Genomic DNA, 20,167 nt, shown 5'->3' on the forward strand with positions numbered 1-20,167 from the left:
GTGTGGCACTCTTATAAAGCCAGAAATATGCCATTATTCTTACTCCGGCTTCCTTTATTACTCATGAATAATTCTGGAAAAAGAGGAGGATCGTGGAAATAAATGGAGGAGGAGAAGGTAGGCGATGTGGTGGCTTCAGGGAGTGAGACACGTCCAGCATCCTGGCCACATGGTAAACCTTTAAAATGAGTTTGCTATTAATTTTCTATTTTGAATAGCGCTTTCCCAGGGTTGAAATGGCATGTAACACAGTCATCTTGAAACACATGCTGAAGGGCAATTTGTTTTTCTCTTCCCAGAGAATATAATGATAACTTATGAATTGGCTTTTACCACCACGAAAAGTTAGAGAATAAAATCCATCCAAGGATATTATCCATTTAAAGGTCTTTATTCTAGGGCATCATAGCCAGATTTCAAGATAGTTGCATAACAAGAAGCTGATAATGATTGTACATCACTTTGGAGAAAGTTCTCTAGTTCACCTGAGAGAAGCTTTCAACTTCTCAACCCTATTTTGAATCTAGTGAATAAAAGATCTTATTGCAAGGTATATAAATCTCATTGTTGACAAAAGTATCATTCGCTGCCTAATAACAATTGTGTCCCTTTGATATTTTAGTATGCCAAAATTAAAATAACACAGAAGTACCAGGACTCTAATGATTTGAGAGTGCTTAGAAAACATGAAATCCCACCTTCTTTGTCCATTTTATCTCTATATTTGTTGTTTTTTCTTAAAGCTACCAGTACAGAAAAAAACATAAAACCCTAACGTATGGTGAATAGATATAAATTTAAATAAAGACAGGTATTCTAAGGTCATTTATGAATGAAAACAGTGACTCTTTGGACCTATATGTTGCTTCTCTTATTTGGTGGAAAACTGAACTGACTTAAATAATTGCGCTTTCTTGCTCTGCCTTTGCTCCCACGTTCCTCAACCTGAATTCAATAGCTCAAGAGATTGTTAAAGTACTTGTGGCCCCAGAGTCATATTAGTTTTCATTCTCAGAGACTTTGGTCACCTTGTCCTACCTCTCAATACACTTGAAAGTAAAGCCTGCAAAGATGTTGGTAACTTTAACACACAATGACCTCCATTTAACCACACAACAAATAGGACTGACCCACCTCCCACACACACATTCCTAGACTAGAACAACACCCTTTCCCCAGTTATCTTGTGTCCTTTTATAAAATGTTTGTTTTCAGTTCTCAGATCTCTGTTTGCAAATGACAGATGTCCCAGTCATAACAGCTTAAGGAGAAAGGGTGATTTATTGGCACAAGTGTAAACAAACTAAGAAAGGGCATGCTATGAGCCATATAGTCCAGTGGATACAGTCTCAGATACCATCAGAACACTGTCTCTCATCTCTGCTTCTCTCTTCATTGAGACTTCATTCTCTCAAATGAGATGTCAGAAGAGACTGGAAACATGGCCATTAGCAACTATGGGCTGCCCTCATCTTCCCTCCAGAGAGAAAAGAAGGCATTTTTCCACTAACTCCAGTTATAAAAAGTACAATAAAGCACTCTGTCCTGGCTTGGGTTGGGCACCCATGTGAGGACATGAACCAGTCTGTGGCCAGAGGTGAGGAACTATGGTTGGACAGGCTTCAGTCATGCACCTGCCACTGGGGGTGGGGTAGAGGGAAATCAGAGTGGAAAAGAAGAAGGTTCTGACTGGCAGTTCCCACTAGAAATACAGGGCTGGATTTGGAAAGAAGCACTTCCTTCAAGGAAGAGGTAATCCATTACTAGAAAGAAAGAGTGAGGGACAAAATCAACTTGTCCAAAACACTCTCAACTAGTGGTCAAGTTAAAATAAAATGTAATGTTTAATGAGTCACCCATCCATGAGTATTTGCATTTTTTAAATAGATTCTTCTTGATGAACAAAAGACCTTCATAATCCAGGAAATAAATGTCCAATGGTATAATTTCAGACCTCATAAAAATAGACAGTGAACCACTTTGAGAAAGGAGTCCCCTTCCAGCCTCCATCAAGTGATATCATGATTGCCTAGTCTGAGGGCTTGCCTTTTGCAACAATTGGAATTGCAAGAGGGAAAAAAATTTTATTCTAAATGACATGATACCGGAATTAACATAAAGCTATTTTTCTGTTACGGTTACAGATTGATGCCTATAGTTCTGACAAGCAGATTAAGATATTTCCAGATAAATTAGAATATCTTTTACCCAAATGTGCATTTTTTTCTTTGTTTGGTTCATTTTTCTAAGTCTATATTTTTAGGTTGCCATTCAGCTTCTCTGATCCAGAGGGATATTCCAGAATATCAGGAATACCTTTAAGCATATTCACATTGACGAGCAGTGAGCTACCAAACTTTTCCTTTTCATATAAACACAGTAAACTACTTCACTGGCTATGTACTTAAATTACCTCCAAGGAAATAAATGATTTAAGTCAATGGAAAGTTCAACTGAAAAGAAAAACACTTTTATTATAAAACTGGCACAGCAGGAAACTTACTTACAGCCTGAGTGTTGTTTGTTGATTTTGCTTTGTGCAAATAATCACAGCCCAAGGCAGATTTCTTCCGTCATTTCCACAGCCTGCACTCCAAGGGCTTACTGCTTTATTTACTACCATAATTCAGTGAAGTGTCTATTGTACCCATTTAGAGTCACCTTCTGGTAAACCTTAGTAAGCAGGAAACTAAGGTTAAATTTCAAAAACTGTCTTTGCTTCCTTTGACTTAAAGTTACTCTGCATAAGACATTTGTGACTAACTCATTGTTGGGACATGAGCATTAAGTCACTTGCCGTGAGGAAAGCTCCTACCTTTGACCCGAACATCAGGGGCCTGGTTGATAGATTTCAAGCAAGTGTACAAAGCACTCTTTTGAATTTCTTTTCCTTTTAATTCTTTCCTCCTAATATGCATAGCTAGTATACCAAATAAGGTATCTAGCTCCGACATGCAAGTTCCCACTGCCCCAGTGACAGCCATATCAACTCTAAATTATCTCTTGGTCTTATTTCTGTTAAGAAGATACTCCCAGTTAGTGCAGGTATATCCCAGGGGAAGCTGATTCAGGACTCAGTGCGCATTCTTTTCTGGGAGGCATGGACAAGGACTGACATTTTGGTAATTTTCAATGGCACAAGACAGTTTTTAAACACTGTTAATTTTAAGAATTAGACTACTGCTGTTCTATATTGTTTTAAAAAAAATCTGGAAATTTATCTCTTTGTCAACATCCCACAGCAAACCGTGATCAATATTTCAAGAGTATCTTTTATCATGATGTCTTCTCCCCTCCCCTGAGGACTCAGCCCTCCTATTTTCTCTCCTCCTGCAAACTCACTCAGGATCAAAGCTCCTATTGCACGTAGGTGTCAAAAAACTGGGATTTGAGGTGATAAGAACGTTCTGGAATTAAACAGGGACAGTGGTTGCACAACATTGTTAAGATAGAAAAATGAATGAATCGTACACTTTAAGTTGGTTAACATGGTGTATTTTATGTGAATTTTGTCTCAACTGGGGAGAAAAAACTGTGATTAAAATGATCCTCACTAGGATGTAATGACTAACACCCTGTCAGGTTTAAATGCATTTTAATGAGAGTGCTTTGGGCCCACACAAAATCTTAACTTGGTAGAGTTCCAAGCATTTAGAGAGAGGTCATATTCCTATTTACTGGAGTAAGGCCAATCTTGTGTAGTTGTCCATTTGTGTCTAGGTTTTCTCAGCAATGTCATCCTGTCCTCTTGACTTTCTCTAAGTCTAGCACTTTGAAAGTCTTCCTCAGACTAAGAATCAAATACTTGATCAATAGCTCTGTGTGCAACCCTCTTTCACCACTGAACACAGATATTTATCCTACCAGAATTTTCAAAGAAAGTAACAAGGAAGGCCTTGGGATTTCATTGTTTCAAATGCTGGGACCTTGTCAAAATGCACTGTTCACCCATTTCATCAGGCTGCACAGGGTTTGGTCTGATACCTGGGCAAAGCATGAACAGGCAGCCTGTACTTCTCTACTGCTGCCAAGGCTGTGACTGCCTTGACAGAAGGTGACAACAACTTAGGAAAACAAAATGTGGAGATTTCCCCCTCAAACATACATATTATTATGCCAACATCTGCAGAAAAGGGGTTTCTATAAAGCATTCTTATTGAGAGCAGCCTGGGTGGCTCAGCGGTTTAGCGCCCCCTTCAGCCCAGGGCGTGATCCTGGAGATCAAGGATGGAGTCCCACGTGGGGCTTTCTGCATGGAGCCTGCTTCTCCCTATGTCTCTGCCTCTCTCTCTCTCTCTCTCTCTCTGTGTCTCTCATGAATAAATAGTAAAATCTTAAAAAAAAATAAGCATTCCTATTGAATCCTCAAATAATAGAAGCTATTTCAAGGTGGGATATTTTACATGTAGACCAAGAAACAACAGTAATTAAGAATAGAGACAATGAGAGTATAGGAATGGTAACTTCAAGATGTGCTAAGTATAAGAAGTTCCTAAGGAGTTCTAATATTTACCTCATAGGTAAATTTGTCTATTTGTCTTTATAATATCTAGGTCTCATTTAGAGATTGCCTGTCAGTTTGTTTCTTCCTTTGTCCTCCAAAGTCTTTCTGAAATAGTGTGGCTTCCTGAAATGGAGTCCCACAGCCAAAGTCTGATTTCAGAAGTTCCCTCAAGGATAAGCAACTGCTCCAGGAGTCCCTGCAAAGCTTAGGGGTGTATTTCATGAAGATCCTGAGAAATGTTATTCACTATATGCAAATTTAGGGTGGTTCTAATTTTCAAAAGGACATCCTAGAAACCTCTAGGCCTGAAAATCACTCATGTGAAAATTAGGTGTTGCCTAATTTGCCTAGAATTTTGTTGGTTGCCAGGGACAAAGACCAAAATGGAACAAGTGTAAGCAGAAAAGCAGCAAGAAGGCTGAGACACAGGGAATGGACTGCTCATTTGGCTCCTCTTTGCTACTGGTCCTACTTGAGCTACCGCATGCACAGACCAGAAAAGACACCCTGGCTGCCTCGGTCTATAGTGGACATCTGTTTCTGCCTGCTCAGAACCACTTCCCTCTTTCTTTTGGTGCAAGAAGCATGATTTTCTGTGGGGAAAGAGTTCCTCTCCCATTTTCTGAAGTTCTATGGGATTGTTCACCACAATGTCCCTTCCTCCTTGGCCCAGGGGAAACCTTGTGACTAGTTATCTTACTCCCATTCCAAGTCTTTTTTTTTTTTTTTTTTTTTTTTTTTTGCATTAAGTAGTCAGTGTTGGCTTATAATACTTGCAACAAAGAACTTTATACCCGACTCCAGGGAACAGAACTTCTTTCTCACAGAATCTATTCAGAGTCTCACAGAAGGAATTTGATCAACCACGATTGTGTCACATTCTAACCCATGGATCAATTGCTGTGGCCAAGGCAGTGGGATGCTAGAAGGACCACACCTGTGTCATGAGCCAGAAGTCAAGGACTACATGTTATCAGATAAAAAGAAAATGGGAAAACTTTCTGGAGAAAAAACAAAAATACCTCTCACTGACCTCTATTTTTTTTTTTAAGATTTTATTTATTTATTTGAGAGAGAGAGAGAGAGAGAGAGCATGAACAGGGGGAGGGGCAGAGGGAGAAAGACTCCCTAGTGAGTGAGGAACCTGATGTGGGGCTGGATCCCAGAACTCCAGAATCATGCCCTGAGCCAAAGACAGGCACTTAACTGACTGAGCCACCCAGGCATCCCTTAATGCCCTCTTTTATCTATTTTAGTTAAACTTTATAAACTTGGAGAAGATACCCATGAGCTGAAGATCAGTTGTATCTTGTTAAGTAAATACAAAATTTAGGTGCTTTCAATTTCAAACTGCATATTTAGGCCCTTCCTTTCCAAAAGGCCTGGAAATCTATTTATTTTATAATTAACAAAGGGTAAGAAGATCCATTCTGAAATTTTGGTAGGGGTCCAAAATTTGGACCTTTGCTAGCTATATCAGCTGTGGGAATTCAATGATCTCAAGGTCTCCTCCCTCCTTTGTTTGTAAGACTAATTTTGGAATTCTACTATTATCAGGAAATAGGGTCCCTTCCTTCTGTCCATCCCTTAGGAATTTTTTTTTTTTTTTTTTAAGTCGCCTGGCTTCTGTATCCAGAGAAGTTGGATAAAAGGGCAAGCAGCAGTTAATGTCAAACAAGGCACATGGGAATTGGAGCTTGATCAGTTTCAAAGGTTTCCTACTTAACCACGGAGACTGCTATGATCTCTAGGAGAGCATGTGCTGTTTGGCATTGCTGTTAAATAAACCATATTAGAGCTGAGAAGGAAGGTGCTTCCTTCCAAGCAATTTGCAGAGAAGCAGTTGAACGTTCCTTTGTCAAACACCAACAGAGGGACGTTTGTCAACATAAAATGAGTTGGAGAATTTGGGGTTGCAGACAGTTATCAGCCAGCTGGAACACCAATGTAGCTTTTCCTGGTACAAATATCTTGGTGCCCAAATAGAAAAATGTTCTCTCCTGCATTCCCCAGAAACCTCAATATTATTTCACTTATTGACTCAATGTTTCCTGATAGGAGGTTGAAGTAGAGAATAGCTATGTTAGTCATATGAATAAATTTGGAGTAAGTGGATACCTTGGGGAGGCTTGAGCTCATCAAATTGAGAAAGGATACACAGAACAGGATTCCACTGGACAAGTGAGTGCCTTTTGTTTAAAGGCAGAAGATTTCTGGTGTTAGGATAGGGTTAGATATTACACTCTTCTACATATATTAGATATATACCCCAATGCACATTGTAGTGGTCTATTAGAATATTTGTTTTTAAAGATACACTGCCTTGGACCAGATTATCTTACTACACTTCTACATTCCTCAATCAAATAAAGCCACAATTTGATGCTGGACAAAAATATGTAACTAAGAAGAATTTTTTTTTAATTTTTGTGTATATATATATTTTTTAATTTTTTTTTTAATTTTTATTTATTTGTGATAGTCACAGAGAGAGAGAGAATGAGGCAGAGACACAGGCAGAGGAGAAGCAGGCTCCATGCACCGGGAGCCCAACGTGGGACTCGATCCCGGGTCTCCAGGATCGCGCCCTGGGCCAAACGCAGGCGCCAGACCGCTGCGCCACCCAGGGATCCCTTGTGTATATTTTTTATTGGAGTTCGATTTGCCTATATATAGCATAACACCCAGAGCTCATCCCATCAAGTGGCCCCCTCAGGGCCCGTCACCCAGTCACCCCGCCCCCCCCATGTCCCCTTTCACTACCCCTTGTTCATTTCCCAGAGTTAGGAGTCTCTCATGTTCTGTCATCTTCACTGATATTTCCCACTCATTTTCTATCCTTTCCCCTATAATCCCTTGCACTATTTTTTATATTCCCCAAATGAATGAGACCATATAATGTTTTTCCTTCTCTGATTGAGTTACTTCACTCAGCATAATACTCTCCAGTTCTATCCAGGTTGAAGCAAATGGTGGGTATTCGTCATTTCTAATGGCTGAGTAATATTCCATTGTATACATAGACCACGTTTACTTTATCCATTCATCCATCGATGGACACTGAGGCTCCTTCCACAGTTTGGCTCTTGTGGACATTGCTGCTAGAAACATCAGGGTGCAGGTGTCCTGCCGTTTCACTGCATCTGTTTCTTTGGGGTAAATTCCAGCAGTGCAATTGCTGAGTCATAGGGCAGTTCTGTTTTTAACTCTTTGAGGAACCTCCACACAGTTTTCCAGAGTGGCTGCACCAGTTCACATTCCCACCAACAGGGCAAGAGGGTTCCCCTTTCTCCACATCCTCTCCAATATTTGTGGTTTCCTGTCTGGTTAATTTTCCCCATTCTCACTGGTGTGAGGTGGTATCTCATTGTGGTTTTGATTTGTATTTCCCTGATGGCAAGTGATGCGAAACATTTTCCCATGTGCTTGTTGGCCATGTCTATGTCTTCCTCTGTGAAATTTCTGTTCATGTTTTTTGCCCATTTCATGATTGGATTGTTTGTTTCTTTGATGTTGAGTTTAACAAGTTCTTTATAGATCTTGAATACTAGTCCTTTATCTGATATGTCATTTGAAAATACCTTCTTCCATTCCGTAGGTTGTCTTTTAGTTTTGTTGACTGCTTCTTTTGCTGTGCAGAAGCTTTTTATCTTGATTAAGTCCCAATAGTTCACTTTTGCTCTTGTTTTCCTTCCCTTCATAGATGTATCTTGCAAAAAGTACCTGTGGCCAAGTTCAGATGAGATCGGGCACGTTCAGGGTGGTATGATGTAGACTGTGGCCAAGTTCAAAAAGGGTTATGCCTGTGTTCTCCTCTAGGATTTTGCTGGATTCTTGTCTCACATTTAGATCTTTCATCCATTTTGAGTTTATCTTTGTGTATGGTGAAAGAGAGTGGTCTAGTTTCATTCTTCTGCACATAGCTGTCCAATTTTCCCAGCATCATTTATTAAAGAGACTGTCCTTTTTCCAGTGGATAGTCTTTGCTGCTTTGTTGAATATTAGTTGACCATAGAGTTGAGAGCTCATTTCTGGATTCTCTATTCTGTTCCATTGATCTGTGTGTCTGTTTTTGTGCCAGTACCACAGTGTCTTGATGATCACAGCTTTGTAGTACAACCTGAAATCTGGCATTGTGATGCCCCCGGCTCCGGTTTTCTTTTTTAATATTCCCCTGGCTATTCGTGGTCTTTTCTAATTCCACACAAATCTTAAGATGATTTGTTCCAACTCTCTGAAGAAAGTCCACAGTATTTTGATAGGGATTGCACTGAATGTGGAAATTACCCTGGGTAGCATTGACATTTTCACAATATTAATTCTTCCAATCCATGAGCATGGAATATTTTTCCATCTCTTGGTGTCTTCCTCAATTTCTTTCAGAAGTGTTCTGTAGTCTTTAGGGTATAGATCCTTTATCTCTTTGGTTAGGTTTATTCCTAGGTATCTTATGCTTTTGGGTGCAATTATAAATGGGATTGACTCCTTAATTTCTCTTTCTTCAGTCTCATTGTTAGGGTATAGAAATGCCACTGATTTCTGGGCATTGATTTTGTATCCTGCCTCACTGCTGAATTGCTATATGAGTTCTGCCAATCTTGGGGTGGAGTCTTTTGGGTTTTCTATGTACAGTATCATGTCGTCTGCAAAGAGGGAGAGCTTGACTTCTTCTTTGCCAATTTGAGTGCCCTTTATTTCTTTTTGTTTTCTGATTGCTGAGGCTAGGACTTCTAGTACTATGTTGAATAGCAGTGGGGAGAGTGGACATCCCTGCTGTGTTCCTGATCTTAGGGGAAAGGTTCCTAGTGTTTCCCCATTGAGAATGATATTTGCTGTGGGCTTTTTGTAGATGCTGAGAAATATTCCCTCTATCCCTACCCTCTGAAGAGTTTTGATCAGGAATGGATGCTGTATTTTGTCAAATGCTTTCTCTGCATCTACTGAGAGGATCATATGGGTCTTGTTTTTTCTCTTGTTGATATGACCTATCATGTTGATTGCTTTACAAGTATTGAACCAGCCTTGCATCCCGGGGATAAAACCCACTTGGTCAAGGTGAATAATCTTCTTAATGTATTGTTGGATCCTATTGGCTAGTATCTTGTTGAGAATTTTTGCATCTGTGTTCATCAGGGATATTGGTCTATATAATTCTTTTTGGTGGGGTCTTTGTCTGGTTTTGGAATTACGGTGATGCTGGTCTCATAGAATAAATTTGGAAGTATTCCATCCCTTTCTATCTTTCAGAACAGCTTTAGTAGAATAGGTATTGTTTCTTCTTTAAACGTTTGATAGAATTCCTGAGAAACCATCTGGCTCTGGACTTTTGGGTCTTGGGAGGTTTTTGATGACTACTTCAGCTTCCTTGCTGGTTTTTGGCCTGTTCAGGTTTTCTATTTCTTCTTCCTATTCCAGTTTTGGTAGTTTGTGGTTTTCCAGAAATGCATCCATTTCTTCTAGATTGCCTAATTTATTGGCATATAGCTGCTTATAATATGTTTTTAAAATTGTTTGTATTTCTTTGATATTGGTTGTGATCTCTCCTTTTTCATTTGTGATTTTATTAACTAGAGTCTTTTCTCCTTTGATTTAATAAGGCTGGCTAATGGTTTATCTATCTTATTAATTCTTTCAAAGAACGAACTCCTGGTATTGTTGATCTATTCTACAGTTCCTCTGGTCTCTATTTTATTGAGTTCTGCTCGAATCTTTATTAACTCTCTTCTTCTGCTGGGTGTAGGTTTTATTTGCTATTCTTTCTCCAGTTCCTTTAGGTGTGAGGTTAGCTTGTGTATTTGAGTTTTTTCCAATTTTTTGAGGGATGCTTGTATTGCGATGTATTTTCCTCTTAGGGCTGCTTTTGCTGTGTCCAAAGATTTTGAAAGGTTGTATCTTCATTTTCATTAGTTTCAATGAATCTTTTTAATTCTCTAATTTCCTGGTTGACCCTTTCATCTTTTAGCAGGATGCTCTTTAACCTCCATGTGTTTGAGTTTCTTCCAAATTTCTTCCTGTGATTGAGTTCTACTTTCAAAGCATTGTGGTCTGAAAATATGCAGGGGATAATCCCAATCTTTTCATATCAGTTGAAACCTGATTGTGACCCTATATGTGGTCTATTCTGGAGAAAGTTCCCTGTGGCCTTGAGAAGAATGTGTATGCAGTTTCTTTAGGATGGAAAGTTCTGTATATATCTGTGAAATCCATCTGGTCCAGTGTATCATTTAAGGTCCTTGTTTCTTTGGAGATGTTGTACTAAGAAGATCTGTCATTCACAGGAAGTGCCATGTTGAAGTCTCCCAGTATTAGTGTATTATTATCTAAGTATGTCTTTACTTTAGTTTTTAGTTGATTGATATATTTGGCAGCTCCCACATTAGGGGCATCAATATTCATGATTGTTAGGTCCTCTTTTTGGATAGATCCTTTAAGTATGATATAGTGTGCCTCTTCATCTCTTACTACAGTTTTTGGGATAAACTGTAATTTATCTGATATGAGGATGGCTACCCCAGCTTTCTTTTTTTTGTTTTTTTTGTTTTTTTTTGTTTTTGTTTATTTTTGTTTTTTTTCTACCCCAGCTTTCTTTTGAGGACCATTTGAATGGTAAATGGTTCTCCAACCTTTCATTTTCAGGCTGGAGGTGTCCTTTGGTCTATGAGTCTCTTGTAGACAGCAAATAGATGGGTCTTGCTTTTTTATCCACTCTTAAATTCTGCGTCTTTTGACAGGATCATTTAGCCCATTCACATTTAGAGTTACTATTGAAAAATATGAATTTAGTGTCATCGTAATACCTATTCAATCACTGTTTTTGTGAATTATTTCTTTGAGCTTCCTCTTTCTTTTACAGGGTCCCCCTTAATATTTCTTGCAGAGCTGGTTTGGTGGTCACATATTCTTTCAGTTTCTGCCTATCTTGGAAGCTCTTAATCTCTCCTTCTATTCTGAATGACAGCCTGGCTCAATAAAATATTCTTGGCTGGATGTTCTTCTCATTTAGGACCCTGAATATATCTTGTCAGCCCTTTTGGCCTGCCAGGTCTCTGTGAAGAGGTCTGCTGTTAATCTGATATTTCTCACCATATAAGTTAAGAATTTCTTGTCTCTTGCTGCTTTAAGGATTTTCTCTTTATCTTTGGAATTTGCAAGTTTCACTATTAAATGTCGAGGTGTTGAATGGTTTTTATTGATTTTACAGAGGGACTTTTCTATCTCCTGGATCAGAATGCCTGTTTCCTTCCCCAAATTAGGGAAGTTCTCAGCTATGATTTGTTCAAATATGTTTTCTGGCCCTCTGTCCTTCTTGGTGCCCTCTGCAACCCCAATTATACGTAGATTTTTTTCCTTCTGAGGCTGTTATTTATTTCCCTTAACCATTCTTCATGGCCTTTTAATTGTTTTTCTCTTTTTTTCTCAGCTTTCTTCCTTGCCATGAACTTGTCTTCTGTCATTCACTCTTTCTTCTACCATTAACCCTCATCGTTAGGACCTCCAGTTGGGATTGCATCTCATTTAATTGACTTTTAATTTCAGCCTGATTAGATCTAAATTCTGTAGTCATGAAGTCTCTTGATTCCTTTATGCCTTTTTCAGAGCCACCAGTAGCTTTATAATTGTGCTTCTGAATTGGCTTTCTGACATCGAATTGAAATCCAAAATCTGTAACTCTGTGGCAGAGAGTACTGTTTCTGATTCTTCTTTTGTGGTGAGTTCTTCTTTCTAGTCATTTTGCCCAGTGCACAGTGGCTGTATGAGTGGCCTAAGACAAGAATATCAACCACAACCTAAGTAAATTACCCCCTAGATGATTCTGCCGAGGTCAGAGACCAGAAATTGAAAACAAAGATCAAAATGAAATAAAACAAAAGGACCACTAAAGTGAAAAACATATTTTAAAACAAAGTAGTAAAAAATAAAAGGCCAGGAATCCTAAAGAAGAAGAGAAAAGAAAAACACAAAAAGACATAGAAAAAAGAAAAAGAAAACGAGAAAAAAAAGGTGGGGGCTGGGAGATGGTGGTGGTGATGAAGTCGTAGTGGATGGGGAATGTAGTCTACCTGAGGGGTTTTAGAGGGTGACCCTCTTATTTCTAGTATATTAAATTCTATATGTTAGAAGATGCTCAGTCTCAAATTTATATAAACCACAAATACTTGTAGAAAGCCCCAACATTGGCCACCAAAACATAAATGAGATAAAAGAGGGGGGGGAGGGCAGAATGGGAATGAGGAATCTCACAGAATGAACCAGCACAGTATACCACTTGGTTCTGGGTACATGCTGGTCATGTTTTAGAAGGTATTATCTTGTGCCATTGTAGAACAAAATGAGGCAGAGAAAACAAAAAACATAAAACAAAAAAAGCATTATCTTGTATATCTCCCAAAATTAAATTGAACATGTTGAAGGGAATCCAGAAGTGGAAAATATATCTAAGACTTATAATTGTAGAAATATGAAAGTCAAAAAGGAAGAAAGTTAAAAATGAAGAGGTGGTAAAATATTGTAGTTAAGGTGGGAAAAGAGAAAAAATGGATATTTACAGTCTGATATATAAACGAGTTGTACTGGAAAAAGGAAGAAAAAAAGAGAGGTACCCTCTGGTTCTATACACTGTAAATCCCTGCACTTCCCCTGGAGCTTCACAGCGCTGCTGGGTGGAGAACTTGCCCTTCCCCGTCCTTCCAGCTGGTCTTCTGGGGCGGGGCCTGCTGAGCCGGTTCTCAGGTGTGTGCACCTGGGGAGATGCTCCGCCCCTGCTGCTGACCCCGTGAGGCCCCGTCCCCTGGCGGCCCCGCCCCTCCCAGGCGCAGGGTGACCCAGGAGGGACAACCCCCCTGGCGGCGGCCGGGTCCCCAGCCCCGGCGTCAGCTCCCGCGGTACCGACCGCAGCTCCCCGTCCGCACTGGCCTGGATGCTCCGGGGCGGGGGGCGCGGCCCCGCACAGCTCGGGGGCGCCCGGCGGCGGCGGCAGGAGCGTCCCCGCCGTCCCGGGCCCTCCCCGCCTCCCCGCCTCCCCGCCTCCCCGTCCCGGGGGGAGCGCAGGGTCCCGGCCGTGTCCCCCGCGCCCTGGGCTCCGGGGCCTGCGCTGCTGGGGTCGCTCCCGGGGCCGCGGCTCCCGAAGGCAGCAGGGCGCAGCCCCCTCCGCCCGGAGCCCCCGCCCGCCCGCCCGGCTGCTCCCCGAGGCCCCGCCGGGCGCTCCAGCCCTTTCCCGCGCTCGGCCCGCGGGGTGTGGGGCGCCCTGCCCCGGGCGCACGTCCTGCCAGTGACCCCGGGAGGCTGGAGGCCCCACGGCCCCTCCGCGGCTCCGCCCGGGCTCCCCGCTCAGCGCCTTTCCCTCCAGGAGGACTCCGGGGCGGATTTTTAAAGTTCCTGCTTGTCCGGGGCGGGGCCTCCCTGTGCGGGGGCTTTCGCTGCCTGGCCTAAGCCCGGCTCCTCGAGGGGGCCCCCCCCACTGGATTCTTTTTAATTTTTTTTCCGCCTTACTATTTTGTTAAAAGAGAAAACCCTTTTCTCTATAGCATTCCAGCTGTTCTCTAAATCTCAGGTCGAATTCATAGGTTTTCAGGATGATTTGAAAGTTACCTAGGTAAGTTGGTGGGGCCAGGTGAGTTGGGGACCCCACTCCTCCACCATCTTGCCCTCCCCCAACTAAGAAGAATTCAAGAGTGCATGCCAGAGGTGGCTGGGTAGCTCAGTCAGTTAAGCATCTGCCTTTGGCTCAGGTCACAACCTCAAGGTTCTGGGATTGAGACACACATCTGGCTCCCAGCTCAGGGGGATGTCTGCTTCTCCCTATGCTCCTGCTCCTTCTCTCTCTCTCTCTCTCTCTCTCACATACATACATACATAAAATCTTTTTTTTAAAAAAGTGAATCAAGAGGAACAACATTATTCCTGATTTGCTTAATAGGCAATTGGATATAGGAGAAATATGTTAATTATGCTGGCATAATGATTCCTGTAAGATCTGAGAATGTTCTTGCTCTTCTATAGATACTTTCCTTAATCCCAAAAATTATAGCTGAGAATGTTGCTCTGCTTTTCCAGTAAGACCTAGAAGTCCTGCCAGGCCAAGCTGTCATCTCAACCTAGGCCCACTGTTAGAATATCTGCTCAACAAAGATGGTCTAGACATGGTCCAAGGGCCCATTTCTTTCATTGGCTCTCCCTAACGAATAAGGAAAGAGCTCTGTTCCCACTCCAGGGGATTTTGAATAGGACTTGACAAACAAAGGTGGGCAGAGCCCTCAGACATAACTGATCTTGAATTGTTATCAAGTGATCAATTATAAATTCAAAAGGTGAAATTTCTGAGGCCAAGGAAATAAAAGGATACAAAACAGATGGTGGCAAGGTACATGTATGTTTCATGAATGGACAGAAACAAGAATTATAAATTATGAGTCCTCAAAGGCAGAAAAAGCACTTACAAGACTGAGGTCAATAGGATAAAACCTTCCTAGTTGTATAGAATCCTACCATTACCTTCATTCTTATATTCCTAAATTTACAAGGTAAATAGGCAATAAAATTTTTATTACACTGAGCTATGTATAAGAGGATTCTGACTTCAAGTAAAAGTCTCATCCTCTAAACTGATCCCAATAGGTCAACAACCTATTTGATAGAGTCCCTTCCAGTCTCTTTATCCCAGCTGACCACAGAAACAATTTTCATGGCACTTTAGGGTAAATCTAATCTATAAGAGTGCCAAAATGTTTGGGCTTATCCCAGGTTGCTAAGTAACTTTTTGATAAAAGGTAGTTAATTTTCGATATGCTCTTATTTTATTTTTTGTAAGGTATGCCACAACCAGATACTACTCATTTTCATTTAAAGTTACATATAATGTTAATCCATATAAAATTTTATTTACCATCTTTCAAGGACTACCTGGAGTTTTAAAAGGAGAATTATTGGGATCCCTGGGTGGCGCAGTGGTTTGGCGCCTGCCTTTGGCCCAGGGCGCGATCCTGGAGACCCGGGATCGAATCCCACATCGGGCTCCTGGTGCATGGAGCCTGCTTCTCCCTCTGCCTGTGTCTCTGCCTCTCTCTCTCTCTGTGACTATCATAAATAAATAAATAAAAAAGGAGAATTATTTTAAAATATACTTTTCATTTCAAAGTTTTAATATCTCACAGATCTGGAGAGATCATATTACTAGAACTAAAAATCAAGATACCAACTGACATAAGATCTAGCATATAAATTTACATTCATACTCAAAATTTTTGAAATCAGGGAGTGTCTGGGTGACTCAGTCAGTTAAGCACCTGCCTTCAGCTCAGGTCATGATCCCAGGGTGCTGAGATTGCCCTGTCACCTCTAGCTTCCTGCTCAGCAGAGTGTCTTCTTCTCCCTCACCCTCTGCCCCCACCCCTTCTCGTGCTCCTGTGCTCTATCTAGCTCTCAAATAAATAAATCAAATCTTTAACAAAAATTATTTGAAATCAGGATTGTGCTACAGAATCTCAGATATATTATCACTAAGAGTTTTAAAAAATTTTCATGAGATACTGTAAATGCCACATTTATCTGATTGATTTTACTTGTAGATCTTAGCAGCAAAGAGTCATGGGCTCTTAGAAGAGAAAGTTAGTGGAGTGTAATTAGCACCACAAATCCAGGAGACTGTCAGGAGACACTGAGGGAAACATAGAGCCGCCTACTCTGAAAGTGAGACATAGGGCTTATCTTTCATTAATTGTCTCCTAAGAAAATATTAGAACTAGACTTTATATAATCCATCTATCTTAATGCTATAAACATTTCCAGATGCAAGTAGCTGATCTTTTCTTTTTCATAATCATAACTTTTCCATATAAGTCCCAAGAGCCAGTAATTGAATTTGAGAAAGGATGTCCTTCTTTTGAAGTTACTTTTGATCTAAGGCCAAAGGAAAGTAATTTATTTAGCAGAAGCTGTGGGCTCTAAGCAATAATGTATATGTGGGAATATTGGCAAGTGGAATAAAGCACCTTAATTTATTTGTCAATAAAGCAGTACCAAGATGCTAAGAATTCAGTTCAGAATAAATTCTTAAGGAAATGGAAACTGACTTGAGGTTTCCTTTTTTCCTTCCCCATGAGCACATGCTGATGAACACTCTTATTTACGTTATATAAAAAGGCTTTGGTCCTTTAAAAACATTCCCAAAGAAAAGTGATAGGCCTACAGTCTTTTATTGCCTCAATGACATCAGTTTACCTTTTGGTTAATTTAAAGTAATAAATAAATACTCTTACCCTTTCTTAATGACTGGTTTCACATATGTATTTCTATTTTGGTGAAATTTTATTTATATTATTCCTAGAGTTATTACATGCATCCATTATTAAAAAAAAACTAGATTGAACTTCAAATCACGGGAGGGAAAAACATAATGAAAAGTTAACACTAGAGAAATAAAATCTACATTAAATGAGCAGAATTCGAACCTAATTGAAATACGACAACCATATGCAGCAACTAGGAATGTTTCCTAAAGTACCATTCTGCTTGGGACCTAAAGGCTTTGCACTAGCCACTTCCTCTTTCTAAGGCCATAACCTTTTACCCCAATCCTTATCCTCGCCCTCTTCTGTCTTCTGATCTTCTTCAGAACCTCTTTTGCAACTATTTCCACCACCACTACCATCTCCCCACCCACTCTTTGGTCTTCCCATGACTTAGGAAACCAAAAAATCTTAAGTATACCAAAATCATAACATCTATTATAAGTATCTTTTTGTTTATTCTTTCTTTTTTCACCAATAGACTGGAGATTTCTTAAAGAGAAACAAGAGATGGTGTCTTATTTTTCTTTGTATGCACAGCCTAGCACAGTGTCTGATGCTTGATGGTCATGAAATGTTGGATGGATGGATACTGAATAAAACTTAATGGGATCCTGTCCTGGTGTTGTATTGCTTAATATGTTTATGAATTGCTAGGTGATGGAATGAGATTACTTATTAAGTTAAATATTCTAAACCAATCCATGTGACAGATTTACCAGGGGACAAATTATACTTTCAGATTGCCAGTGATACCTATGGACTTGCTAGCACAGCTACCGGCTCCCAGGTTGAAGTAGATTATCAAATCCTGGGATTGATTTGAACTATTACTTGTTGTTCTGCACATAATAGGTTGATTCTGACTTATCTCCAAATGTGTTATTTTGTGATTTTTCACTTTACCATTTCAACTATTACCAATGCCGTGTACATATAGTTAGATGGCTTAAAATCTGGCACCCATAATTCAAGTCAGAGATTTGTCATTAAATTGGCCAATCCTGTAAAACTGAACTGACCATTAGTTCCAAAGTCCTTTATATCTACTCTTTAAACTGGCTGGTCTCCCTGCCCTACTTAGCACTTTGGACCAGTACCTAGCATTCTTGTGTTGGCCATAGTCTATGTCTTGAGCCACTCTAACTCTCACCAGCATGCGGACCGCTTCCTGAATTCTTCCTGACATCCTCTGGCTTTATCACTGGTCAGTAATCTTCTGATTATTTATTTGGTTTCAGTACATCAGGTGACATCTTGGGTTCTCACTCATTTAGTGACTGACCAATATATCCCTTGATGTATATCTGCTTCCAGACATTTATTTAGATAATATCCAGACAGATTATAGACAGATATTCAGGTAATATCCTGCCTAATCCTCACACAGGTTAGAATTCTCTCCCCTGTGGCATGATGTTCCCATCAAGTTAGTTTGGTTTCCACAGATACCAAGATCTCTTAGAAATTTAACCTTAAGTGGTCTGGCTCAAGTCAACTGCTGCTTACTTTCATTTAGATCATGATTATCTAATCCCTGTTCTTTCACCAATGGTCTTGTTTCTTTTATTCAAACATCTCAGCACTTTACATTAAAGGAAGAATAATTATGTACTGTTTTAGTTAATATCATTCTCATAGTCAGAAATACTTCAATGGTTTCCCATTGCCTGTGAAATAAAATTCATATTTTTTTAGCTGACATTCAGAGCCCTCCATGAATTGGCCTCAGCTTATGTTTTTTTTTTTTTTTTAATTTTATTTATTTACTCATGAGAGACACACAGAGAGAGGCAGAGACACAGGCAGAGGGAGAAGCAGGCTCCATGCAGGAAGTCCAATGCGGGACTTGATCCCAGTAATCCGGTATCACGCCCTGAGCCAAAGGCAGGTGCTCAACCACTGAGCCACCCGGGTGTCCCTCAGCTTATCTTTCTACTCATATTCCCTCTCTCCATCACTTGCCTGACAAAACCTCTGATGGAAGCCCTCTATCTCTGTTCTCCACTCCTGCCAACAAAGTAACAAAACCTGCCTGATTGGTTTTACTTTGCATGATTATAGACCTCAGATGAGCATTTAACTTTACCCAGCAAAACTGCCAGAAACTTTTTTTCAGGAAGCTACTTTCTCACTCCCCAAAACAACTGTCTGTAACCCTCTTTTTTTTTTTTTATTTTTTTTATTTTTTATTGGTGTTCAATTTACTAACATACAGAATAACACCCAGTGCCCGTCACCCATTCACTCCCACCCCCCGCCCTCCTCCCCTTCTACCACCCCTAGTTCGTTTCCCAGAGTTAGCAGTCTTTACGTTCTGTCTCCCTTTCTGATATTTCCCTATCTCTTCTCAAACTGCTCCGCTCCTCCACGTTACGCCCAACTGATGACCTCACCTATAATTCACTGAGAATACACAAGTCGTCAAAAGGGGATTCTCTCATCTTTCCACTGCCAAATCTAAATTCTTGCTTCATATTGTCACATGTGTTCTCCTGATTGCTTTTTCTTATCAGTGGAAAAAGTGTTCCTCCTCCCATTCAAGGTTCCACCCTCCTACTAGTATCCTGACCTTGTGGTTCTCACCTTCCTGGGTATGTCACCTATTTACCCTACTGCACACTTGCATCACATACTCTTATTTTCCAGCTCATTCCTATCTGCATAGAAACATGTTGGTAACTCACATCCCTGCAAAAACTTTCTCTGATTTCTCATCACTCAGTACCTTTTTCCCACTCTGATTCTAAGGTAAACAACTCCACACAGTTTTCACTTCCTCCTCTCCCTCCAATTTGCTGTTTATTCCACGAGTCTTATTCTTTCCATTCTATTTAGATGATGGTGTTCCATTGAAAGTGCTCTAATCAAGGTCCCCAACAATCTTCATGATGCCAGACCCAGTGTTCACTTTGCTATGTTCACCTTCCTTGAATTTGTAGTGTCATGCAACATAAATAACCCCTTCTTTCTTCTTGACACATTTCCATTCATGGAATTCTGGCTTTTCTTCTTCCTTATTAGTTACTTCTTTCTCTAATTTGTTGAAGTCTACTATATAGAATCTCTAAAGATCTTCAAGACTTAGTTCAAGGCCTCTTCTTCTTCTGAGTCTTCAATTTTTCCCTGAATTATTTTGTTCATTCTTGTGGCCTTAAATATCACTGATAGCCTAATAATCTCAACATTTGTATCTCTGGTCCATCTCTTGCTTTTTGAATCCAGATTCATATGTTTTCAGGAGAACTTTTTATATTTCCTCTTGTTTATCTAACCTTCTAACTTAACTCTGCTTCAAACATGGTTTTTTCCTATCTTCTCCCATCTTAGGCAATGGCATTACCACCTACCCGGTTGCTCAAGCTAAATATATTGGTAA

General features: G+C 40.3%; 1 protein-coding gene across 12 annotated transcripts in view; it reads left to right on the plus strand.

Moving 5' to 3' along the window:
* CCDC192 (coiled-coil domain containing 192) overlaps window positions 1–20,167 on the plus strand; it is a 217,183-nt gene that overhangs the window by 150,889 nt on the left and 46,127 nt on the right. Inside the window, exons 8-9 of one of the 12 annotated variants that reach the window (XM_077911515.1) lie at window positions 3,243–3,366; window positions 4,874–5,197. The exons of 10 other annotated variants lie outside the window; for them this stretch is intronic. In XM_077911515.1, coding sequence (XP_077767641.1) covers window positions 3,243–3,366; window positions 4,874–5,093 — 344 coding nt within the window. In that variant the 3' untranslated portion in view covers window positions 5,094–5,197. Of the gene's footprint in view, window positions 1–3,242; window positions 3,367–4,873; window positions 5,198–20,167 lie in introns of those variants that run through there. One more of the 12 variants, XM_077911520.1, reaches the window with a different exon arrangement.

This window comes from Canis aureus, chromosome 10 (assembly GCF_053574225.1).
Source record: "Canis aureus isolate CA01 chromosome 10, VMU_Caureus_v.1.0, whole genome shotgun sequence".
NCBI lineage: Eukaryota > Metazoa > Chordata > Mammalia > Carnivora > Canidae > Canis > Canis aureus.